Below are 11,833 nucleotides of genomic sequence, written 5' to 3'. Positions count from 1 at the left end.
ACTCCATGCAGCCTCACTATCTCATCAATGTAGATCTTCACTATCTCATCCACCCCACACCCTTCTTGATTGGTAAGAAGTGTGCAGACTTGGTCAGTCGGTCCACAATCACCCAAACTGCATCCTTCTTACTCCTTGTTGTTGGGAACCCAGTCACAAAGTCCATTGTGATGTGATCCCACTTCCACTCAGGTATAGGGAGGTTCTGAAGTAAACCACTGGGAACCTGATGCTCGGCCTTGACTAGTTGGCAAGTTGGACACTTAGCCACCCACTCAGCCACATCCGCTTTCATCCTTACCCAATGGTAATACCTCTTCATGTCCCTATACATCTTGTTCAGCCCCGGGTGCACTGAGAACTTAGACTTATGAGCTTGCCTCATAATCTCTTCCTTTAGTCCCCGGTCACTCGGAACACTCACACGCCCATGTACCAAAATGGTACCATTGCTGGCCGTCTGGTACTCTGTCTTGTCATTCCTTGCAACCTTTTGCAAGTTCTCATCCAAGCATTGTGCTTGTCTGATTCTACTCAGGAGATCAGCCTGATCCACAACCTCTAGTCCTAGAGGTTCATCCTCACTGACTAAGGTGTTTAGATTCAAAGACCTGACCATCCCTTCCAATACCTCAGCTTCTCTTTCAGCTGACACTTCAGCTCTCCTCCGGCTCAATGCATCTGCCACCAGATTTGCCTTGCCCGGATGGTAAGCAATATCAAGATCATAATCCGCCACAAACTCCATCCACCTTCTCTGCCTCAAGTTTAACTCAGGCTGAGTAAAAATGTACTTGAGACTCTTGTGGTCGGTTAGGATCTGAACCTTGGCACCATACAAGTAGGACCTCCATATCTTCAGAGCAAATACCACTGCAGCCATCTCCAGGTCATGAGTTGGGTAGTTGCCCTCATGCTTCCTCAGTTGCCTGGAGGCATAAGCAATGACCTTCCCATGTTGTGTGAGCACACAGCCTAATCCAGTGATGGATGCATCTGTGTAAACCACATATGGTTGGTCGGCCTCAGGCAACACTAGCACTGGTGCACTGGTCAACATGGTCTTTAAGGCCTGAAAGCTCTTATCACATGCATCAGACCATGTGAACTTCACATCTTTTCCAGTAAGTTTTGTCATAGGTTGTGCCACACTTGCAAACCCCTTGACATACTTCCTGTAGTATCCGGCCAAACCCAAGAAGCTTCTAACTTCTGTAGCATTCTTTGGTCTTGGCCACTCTTGTATGCACTTGACCTTCTCCTGGTCAACAGGAACTCCTTCCTCAGACACAACATGGCCTAGGAATCCAATACTCTTCTGCCAGAAACTGCATTTGCTCAACTTAGCAAAGAGTTGCTGCTCCCTTAGCCGTTCCAGCACCATCCTGAGATGCTTCTCATGGTCCTCCTCAGTCTTAGAGTATACCAGTATGTCATCAATAAAGATGATTACAAATTCATCTAAGAAATCTCGGAAGATACCATTCATCATCTTCATGAAGGCTGCTGGTGCATTGGTCAGTCCAAATGGCATGACCACAAACTCATAGTGGCCATACCTTGTCCTGAATGCTGTCTTTTGCACATCCTCAGGTGCAATGGGGATTTGATGATAGCCTGATGCTAAATCAATTTTTGAGAACCACTTGGCTCCTCTCAACTGATCTAGCAACTCATCAATCCTGGGCAAAGGGTACTTATTCTTGATAGTAACCCTGTTCAGCCCCCTATAATCAATGCACAATCTGAAACTCCCATCCTTCTTTTTGACAAAGAGGACTGGTGCTCCCCATGGGGACACACTTGGGCGTATAAACCCCTTATCCAACAACTCTTCAAGTTGTTTCTTTAACTCAGCCATCTCAGCTGGTGCCATCCGGTACGGACTTTTGGACATTGGGACCGTTCCAGGTTCAAGTTCGATCATGAACGGGTCAGCCCTATCAGGAGGCACACCCTGAAGCGCCCGAAATACATCACTAAACTCTTGAACCAACCGAATCCCGTCCGGGCTACCACCCCCCACAACCTCCTTAGTGCTAATGGTCGCCAACCAGGCCTCACAACCATTCCTCAGCATACTTTCCACTTGGACCGCTGAGACCACTAAGCTACCCGAGGTTGGTCGGATACCTTGGAACCTGATCGGGGGTCCACACCCACTCTCAAACTGCACCCTTCCTCGGTGACAATCCAAGGTGGCCCGATTCTTTCCAAGCCAATCCATCCCTAAGATCACTTCATGATTCTTAAGGCTAACCACTACAAGATCCACAGGCAATGCCCTCCCTTGTATCATAACTGGGATATCCCTTACCAGGCCTTGTGATTGCATCCTTTGGCCTCCGGCCCCAACCACAACCCCAGGATCATCCCCTGAACCAATACAAAACAATCCTTTCCCAATCATCTATGGACTCACAAAACTATGTGAGGCTCCAGTATCAAATAGGACATGTGTGTCCACACCACCAATACATAAGGTCCCTACAAAGACCCCATCTAAGTTCCTAACCATTCTAGGTTCCGTACCATGCATGTTCTAAAAAATAAAAAGATATGAGTTTTAGAAGTTACCAGTGATTGCTTTGAATGGCCCTGTCTCTTCCACATCCTTGGACAGCTCATACACCCTTGGAGTTGAGGTCTGACCCCGGTTCTGGTCCGGCCTGCTACCCCCACTCCTGTTCTTGTTCTGTCCATCAGCTTGCTTTGGACAGTCCTTCTTGAGATGACCCTTAAGGCCACAAGTATGGCAAGTCCGGTCACCTCCCACATTTGGGCACTCTCGAGCAAAGTGTCCCATCTTACCACAACGAGTGCAAGCGCCCTCAGCCTCTCCATCCGGATCATCCTGGTGCTGCCCAGCAGCTGCACCTAGCTGACTTCCAGCTCCCTCGAGCTGCCTCACGGTCTCATTCAGCTGCCCATCCGCACCATCCAGCTGAACCTCAGTCTGGTTAACTTGGATTTCAGTCAGGACAGTGTCTCCGGTCCGACCCATGGGTGGAACCGTCAACTCCACATTTGGGTTAGGTACTGATGCATCTCCAGCGCCAGACACCCCAGCCCCATCCTTAGCTTTCCGAGACCGCTTCCTTGTTCCCTTAGGACACATCAAAACCAAACACAAACCAAATGTTAGTCTTGACAGAAACTTTCTAAACCTCAAACAACATCAAAAATAAGCAAATAAAAACATAAACCAAACATGTCAAGAGACTCAGCCGGATGTGTGATGACCTGCCCCTAACCCAACAGCCTAGAATCAAGCATGCTCTGATACCAACTTGTAAAACCCGAACCTGGATCCCATGATCCAACCAGTCCAAGTACTTACCTAAATGTCTAAGTGTAATTCAGCCGGTTTAAGTCCAATAATTTCTATGTCATTTTCAATTCATTTGAGGTTTACATTTAACAAGTACAAAGCGGAAGCATAAAAGAAATATCATTCATATATATAAGTCAATGTGATCCATACAAATCATTCAATCCACACAAGTTGCACAATAGGCTATCATAAGTTCATCTAAACTAGACACACATCACACATCCATCCACGGCCAAGTCTTCAAGACTCCTTTGCTTTACCACGATCACTGCTTGTTCCTGAAACCGAACCACAACACATGAATACAAATATGATCCGATATCCTAGCATCAATCTATTCAGTACATGGTTCCGGACCCTAGATCACATCTAATTCCCATTTCTGACCACACTAAATACTCGGCCAAAAAATCTAAACTATACATGATAATTCATGATAATTCCAAACTAAGAGAATGGTCCAATTGGATTCCTCAGAACCGGCCTCAGTCTTATCGACCTTGACCATGAACCGCCAACCGGCCAAACTGAACCATCCCTAATTCCATGATATAAATTGAATCTAACACTTTGATAATTCATTAAAAATCCCAACTAAGAGATTACAATCGCCAAACCTCAATAATTCCCTTGGGAACTATGAGATCGGACCATACCTCCCCAACCAAGGCCATGGAGAGATTACACTGACCAATCCAAGCCTTGGGGGTTTGTCCGCGGGTTTAAACCCTCAGACCACATCAGAATATAGTAGGGAAGAGATTGACAAAGAGAAAAGAAGAAACGGATGCAACCAACACATCATGGTTCAACCGGCCAGACCATATAAACCCATGGTCTTGGGCGGCCACCATCCGGAGTGCATCAGTACCTTAGGCGTGCGTTCCTCTGCGCCTCCATCCTTCTCTGTTTCCTTCCTCTTGTCTTTATCACTTTGCCCGCCTGCCATGGCCTTGCCTGAACCTTTTCCACCGTTTAAATCTCACCGGACCACCACTCGGATAACTCCTTACCGCCGGTCTCTTCTCTCTTTCTTTCTGGTAGAATTTTGGCAGAGGTTTGCCTAGTATTTTTCGTGCCTCAAATCGATGAACAATGACTCCTATTTATAGGAAATGTCATTGACAGTTGGTTGGGATGAGCGGTTGCACGGTTTTGGGCGAAAAGGCACAAACGGTTCCATTTGCATCTCTTCGGCCAAACCGCTTCCCAACTGCCTCCAACCGCTCCCCTTGATCGATCTCCAGCTGCCAACACTTCTCCAGGTACCTAGCTCACTTGCCAAGCTCCATGGCCTCACCTGACCATGCCACCACCGAGCCGGACCCATAACCGCTCATGGTCCGGTCCAACCGCCTAAGAGCTAATCACTCCGTCCAGCTGAGGTGAGCTGGTCACTAGCTTCCCCAGCTGAGTGAGCTGACCTGCCAGCTACTGGAGCTGTCCTAGACTTGCATGAGCTACTGTGAGCTTGCCTCACTCCATTCCTAGCTGCCCGAGCTACCAAACCTCTACGGCCAGCTACCAAAACACTTGTCCAGCTCCTTTGAGCTTACCTTTCCTTCATTCTGGTTAAGTCTCAGCTTCCTGATGCACTTAACCCCATTTATGGACCATGATACGCTTGCCCCTTTGGTCTCATGACCTGGCTGGTGCTTGTCCTCGCACCATGGCCCATCCGGATGGCTTTATCTAGAACTTGGGACATGACAGTTTTGGACAGTTTTGATCCAAGCATCAAGTCCTTTCAAAACCAGTACCAAAATCGACCAGAATCTTATTCTCCAAGCAATTAGTTTGCAGCCTGGTTCCCAGCCTGTAACATTTGGTATCAGAGCTAAAGGCTCCAAAAGATTTGGAGATATGGGAGACCTTAATGGTGCAGCTGAGATCAATGCCCAACTCCAAGCCTTGCAGGCCGGACAAGCTCAGCTCACGGAAGCCCTCAACACCTTGACTGCACATATGAATCTCATGGGTCAGGGAAACCAGAACCAACCCAATGGCCAGCAGGCTAGAAGAAGGTTTGGCCCTTACCTCAACCAGCCGCAGTCCGAGTCGGAGGAAGATGAGTCCTAGTATGAGCCACCAGATCGTGGAGGTGCCAACCAGGCCGCTCGAGGTGGGAGGCGTGGAAGAGATGTAAGCCCTTACCAAAGGAGGGACGGAAGCCCTGACCAGAGGAGGGACCGAGACCGGAACGATGATGCGGCCTTCGAAAGAGGCAAGGACATCAAACTGAAGCCACCTACGTTCGCGGGAAAGGTGGATCCGGACGCTTACATCACATGGGAGAAGCGTATGGAATATATCTTTGAGTACTACGAGTACTCTGAGGCAAAGAAGATAGCTCTAGCCGCGGCCCAGCTTACTGATAATGCTCTATCCTGGTGGGATCGAGATGTTGCTAAGTCCGGTCCAGTATGGAGAGCCCAAAACTGGATTGAGATGCGAACCAAACTCCGAGCGAGGTACATTCCATCACATTATCCTAGAGATTTACTAAAACGTTTTCGTAAGTTGTCTCAGGGAACTAAGTCCGTGGAGGAGTACTTTGAAGAGTTTGAGGCCCTACGGAACATATTGGAAGTGGACGAGTCTGAGGCGTCCATGATGTCTCAGTTCTTGGAGGGGCTGAACGATCGGATTGCACGGAAGGTGGAGCGCCAGCCGTATGAGGACTTCAATGACCTCTTGCATTATGCCGTCCAAGCTGAGGGCCATATCAAGAGAAAGAATGCGGCCACTAGCCGGAGCAAACCTGCGTGGTCTCAACCAGGTTCCAAAGGCGCTGAAAAGAACAAATCCATAGAAGTGGAGAACCGGTTCAAGAAGAACCAAGCTGATACAACTAGAGCCGGTTAATCTGACCAAGGTAAGGGTCAAGTTCAAAATCAGAGAACTCGTGATATTACTTGTTTTAAATGTCAGGGAAAAGGACATTATGCTAGAGATTGTCCGAAGAAGAGAGTGATGGTCCTTAAGGCCGATGGGGAGTATGAGTCCCAAGATGAGGCCGAGTTGGAAACATATGCATCTGATGAGGAATTGGTCGATTATGCTGAGACTGGTGAGTTACTAGTGACCAGACAAGCCCTCAGTGCACTCTTTGATCCTGAAACCGTCCAAAGAGAAAAGATCTTCCATACAAGATGTAGTGTGGAACAAAAGGTATGTAGCTTTATCATAGATGGTGGTTCTTGTATTAATGTGGCTAGCAAGTATCTTGTTGATAAGCTAGGTTTGATCAAGACGCCACACCCGAGACCATACCGACTCAAGTGGCTCAATGATGAGACTGAGCTCAAGATAGCCGAGCAAGTTGTTGTGTCTTTTAGTATTGGCAGGTACCATGACCAGGTGAAGTGTGATGTTGTTCCTATGCAAGCCGGCCACATACTTCTTGGCAGGCCGTGGCAATTTGACAAGGAAACCATCCACCATGGTCGGACCAATGTCTACAGCTTCTGCCATAACAACAAGAAGCACAGCTTAGCTCCCCTTAGTCCACAAGAAGTCCATGATATGCAGAAATCAATGGACCAGACTGCAAAGGTAAGTAAAACCAACATTTATATGTCTTCAGGCCAAGTTCTTAAATCTTTATCTCGTGAGACGCAGGTGCTACTAATGGTCTTTAAGGAAGGTTGTTTTGCAGGTTTTGAGGCACAAGAGCTACCTGGCGAGATGCAAGACCTCGTGGAGAAGTACAAGGACGTCTTCCCTGATGACATACCCGCCGGCTTACCCCCCATCCGCGGCATTGAACATCAGATCGACCTTGTACCTGGCGCACCACTGCCCAACCGAGCCGCTTACCGTGTTAACCCTGAAGAGGCCAAAGAGTTGGAGAGGCAGGTCCAAGACCTCATGGACAAAGGCTATATCCGTGAGAGCCTAAGTCCTTGTGCGGTCCCGGTCCTATTGGTGCCTAAGAAGGACGGAACATGGCGCATGTGTGTGGACTGCCGAGCCATCAACAACATAACCATCAAATATCGGTACCCTATACCTATATTAGATGATATGTTGGATGAACTGAGTGGTTCTACTGTGTTTTCTAAGATTGATCTCAGGAGTGGATATCACCAAGTTCGTATGAAGGAAGGTGATGAGTGGAAAACCGCCTTCAAGACGAAACAAGGTTTGTATGAGTGGCTTGTGATGTCATTTGGCCTTACCAACGCCCCCAGCACATTCATGAGGCTTGTGAACGAGGTTCTAAGGCCATACATCAGTAAGTTTGTGGTTGTGTACTTTGATGATATACTGATCTATAGTCAGAGCTTATCCGATCATGTTTACCATGTAGCAGGTGCTGAAGGCATTGAGGCAAGAGGGACTTTATGCTAACCTAAAGAAATGTGTGTTTTGTACTGATGAATTGGTTTTCTTAGGTTTTGTTGTGATTTCACAGGGACTGAAGGTCGATGAAGAAAAGATCAAGGCGATCCAAGACTGGCCAACTCCGACCACAATAGGCCATGTCCGCAGTTTTCATGGTCTGGCCAGCTTCTATCGACGGTTTGTCAGGGATTTCAGTACCATTGCTGCTCCAATGACATCTGTGATCAAGAAGAATGTATCCTTTATTTGGAGTCCTGCCCAAGAAGAGTCTTTTAACAAGCTTAAATATAGTTTGACTCACGCACCAGTCCTTACTTTGCCTAACTTCGATAAAACCTTTGAGATTGAATGTGATGCATCAGGTACAGGCATAGGAGCTGTGCTTACTCAGGGAGGCCGACCAGTAGCCTTTTTCAGTGAGAAATTGAGTGGAGCTGCCCTCATTTATCCCACCTACGACAAAGAGCTTTATGCTCTAGTGAGATCCCTTGAAACTTGGCAACATTATCTTTTGTCTAAAGAGTTTGTTATTCATACAGATCATGAGACTCTTAAACACCTGAGAGGTCAGACCACACTCAAGAAGAGGCACGCCAGATGGTTAGAGTTTGTGGAGACTTTCCCTTATGTGATTAAGTACAAGAAGGGCAAAGACAATGTGGTGGTCGATGCACTGTCCCGGAGACACACTCTTATCTCCACCATGGAGGCTAAGATCATGGGTTTTGAGTATATTAAGGATTCTTATCTTACTGACCCTGATTTTCAAGAAGTTTTCAGGAAAACTACCAAGATGGCAGCCGGCCCTTACTACCAACAAGATGGCTTCCTGTTCAAGGAAAATAAATTGTGCATTCCCCAAGGATCCATGCGGGAATTGCTGGTTCGGGAGGCCTATGGTGGCGGCCTCATGGGACATTTTGGTAGAGATAAAACTCTAAGTGTCCTAACCGACCATTTCTTTTGGCCAAACATGAGGAAGGACGTTGAGAACTTGTGCACCAAGTGCATTGTCTGCCTTAAGACAAAATCCAGGTCACATCCTTACGGTTTATACATGCCTTTACCTATTCCTGACCACCCTTGGGTAGATCTTTCTATGGACTTTGTGCTGGGCTTGCCCAAGATATACCACAAGGATTCCATTTTTGTTGTTGTGGACAGGTTCTCCAAGATGGCTCACTTCATTGCTTGTAACACAACCAATGATGCCACCCAAATCGCCAACCTGTTCTTCAAAGAGGTGGTTCGTCTACATGGCATGCCTAGGATCATTGTATCTGACCGAGACACCAAGTTCTTAAGCCATTTCTGGAAGACTTTATGGGGTAAACTTGGTACCAAGCTGTTGTTCTCGACCACTTGCCATCCACAGACTGATGGTCAAACCGAGGTAGTAAACCGTACACTCTCTCAGTTATTGAGAGCTACGGTCGGTAAGAACTTAAGGAACTGGTTAACTTGTCTGCCTTTTATTGAGTTTGCTTATAACCATGCTAGACACTCTACTACTGATCTTTCTCCTTTTGAAGTTGTCTATGGTTTTCAGCCTGAAACTCCTTTGGACCTTTCCACACTGCCCAGTCCTATGTACCGCAGTAGAGATGGAGCCAACAAGGCAGATTTGTTAAGACCTTGCACCAAAAGGTCAAGGAGAGACTAGAAGCCAAAGGCGGTCATGGTTAAGCGCGGGTCGACCAGAAGAGAAAGGAAGTGTTGTTTGAACCAGGAGACTTGGTGTGGTTACACATGCGGCCGGAAAGGTTTCCTGAAGCAAGGAAGTCCAAGCTATCACCTCGAGGGACTGGACCCTTCCGGGTTCTTGAAAAGAAAAATGACAATGCTTATAAGCTTGATCTTCCAGGTGAGTTTAAGATTTCCCATACGTTCAATGTATCTGATTTGTCCCCTTTTCTTGCAGATGATGATGTTCTGAGGCCAGAACCTTTTCAAGAGGGAGGGAATGATGAGGTCATCCAAGTAGAGGTTCCCATAATCAGGCGCGGTCCGACCACTAGGAGTGGAACCAAGGCCATAAGAGAAGGGTTCTCCAAGGCGGTCCAACAAATCCTAGATCAAGATGGACAAACCGGTCAGAACCAGCTACTGATTGAAGAGATGGTCCAATTGAAGATACAAGCCTAAGCCGGTTCAATTGAAGTTCAAGACTCAGCCGGTTCAATCCAATTCAGATCACTCCACCAGAACCAATTTGGTTTCATCATCTCCACTTTCAACCTTGGTTCAGATTCAATCTCCAATCCAACCGACCACATTGCTTCCGGTTCAGAGATATAGCCGATCACCAAAGTAAGTAGTATGTGTTGTACTCTTTTTCCTTCATCGGGTTTTGTCCCACTGGGTTTTCCTGATAAGGTTTTAATGAGGCAACATGCAAGCATACTATGAGCTTTGGTTTAGGCATCTCAACCAGCAACCGGTTTTCTATTTTATTTTAATTTTATTTTGGTTTAATACTTTGGGCATTTGTCAGACTTTTATTTTATTTGAGAGTTGGCCATTTGTTTAGGCCTTTTTGCCATCTTGAAACCCAATAAAAGGATGGCTATATAACTATGTGTGGTGGGCGATTTTTGCTCTCAGTGTCTTTTATGAAATTTGTTTTGCCATTGCAAAGAAAAACCTAAGTCTTTCTAGTGTGAGAAGCAAGAGAGAGCAGCCTGAATCTTATCAAGCTCCAACCACCAAGCTTATGGCGATTCTTCATCCCATCCACCATCCAACGATTTGCCTTGAGAGTGATACACATCCAGCAAGGCCAATCCCATCTTCTACTCATCATCCATCCACTGATCTGTTGAGAGTGATACACATCCAGCAACAGATCCCATCACCATCTCTATCCCTTTTTATTTCTCTTATTTTTATTTCTGTTTGCATCTTTTGTTTGATTCATTTTATAAATCTAAAATCCATAAAAATCATCTCTGTTTCTGTTCTTGTTTTATTTCATAGTTTTGCTTCTGTTCTTCATTTTTATAAATCCATAAAACTCATAAAAGTTTCTTTTGTTTCAGGTACAGTTTTGGACAGTTTTGATCCAAGCATCAAGTCCTTTCAAAACCAGTACCAAATCGACCAGAATCTTATTCTTTGTCTTCAAAGTTGACTCGTCCACAGTAGGAGACTTTGATTTTTCCCTGCTCCCTCGTCACTGGGCCAAGAATATCGGTGAGGTTTTGGATTTTTGTTATTTGCGTGTTATTCAAGGAATCTACGCGATTGCTCATTTATACTTTTTTTTTGTTTAGCTCATCTGAAGGTTTTTCCGATGTCGGATCAACTCCGAGGTATGGTGGCCGTTTTGAAACGTGGAGATACCGATTGGTCGTCGTTTACTAGGGAACGAATTCGTACTTTGAATTTGCTTCCGGTCGGTTTAGGAATTGCTCCTGCGATCTCGGGGTCGATCGGGTTGCTCGAGGAAGCTCACTCTTCTGATCATGAAGAGCCTACTTCTACGGAGGAGGTCATTGCCCCTCCTAACACGAGCAGTTCTGAGAGGTGCTCGTTAAGGAGATCGTTTAGGACCTTGGCGTCTGCTTCGAAGAAACCGCTAGTGGATCCTACCCCGTTGTATTTGAGTTGTGATTCGGAGGAGGATATGCCGGCTCGCGAGCACAGGTCTGTCAAAGCTTCGCGAAGTACTTCACCGAGACCATCGCGACCTTCTCCCAAGACGTCGAAAAGACGGAGAGTAGGGAGGAGCGACGATTCCCCTATACGTGAGACCAGTACTGGTCCTAAACACTTGGGTGAAGGGACTTGCTCTCAAAACTTTGGGGCGACGTTCTTTTCTTCCTTGGAGGAGGAAGACGCTTATACCAAGGTCGCTGAGGCGAATGCCAAGGTTTAATCTTAGAGAATCGTTATTTCATTATTATTTCCTGCTTTATTGCATCGTTTTTCTGACTATAGTTACTTCTAGGTCATGGAAGCTTGTAACGACCTTGTTCTGAAGATGGCGGAGCGCACGGGGACCTCTCAAAGAGATGTGGAGATTGATCGGATCTCTCTTGACTTTAAGAGGATCTCTGCTGAAGTTGAGGCTGCTAAGCGGGAGGACAAGGAGGAGGTTGAGAAGATCAACTCCATGATGACAGAGTGGGTGAAGGTTTGCGATGAGAAGTC

At 46.5% G+C, this 11,833-nt stretch overlaps 1 protein-coding gene across 1 annotated transcript; it reads right to left on the bottom strand.

Annotated features, from left to right (window-relative positions):
* Positions 1-2,566: 2,566 nt before the first annotated feature.
* On the bottom strand, positions 2,567-3,118 carry LOC130503602 (cold shock domain-containing protein 3-like). The gene has a single exon (XM_056998223.1). It carries the CDS (start codon positions 3,116-3,118, stop codon positions 2,567-2,569), a length of 552 nt encoding a protein of 183 aa, XP_056854203.1.
* Between the last annotated feature and the right edge of the window lie 8,715 nt (positions 3,119-11,833).

This window comes from Raphanus sativus, unplaced genomic scaffold (assembly GCF_000801105.2).
Source record: "Raphanus sativus cultivar WK10039 unplaced genomic scaffold, ASM80110v3 Scaffold1052, whole genome shotgun sequence".
Classification (NCBI taxonomy): domain Eukaryota; kingdom Viridiplantae; phylum Streptophyta; class Magnoliopsida; order Brassicales; family Brassicaceae; genus Raphanus; species Raphanus sativus.
The sequence above is the reverse complement of the archived record's forward strand: the minus strand, read 5'-3'. Positions and strand labels throughout refer to the sequence as shown.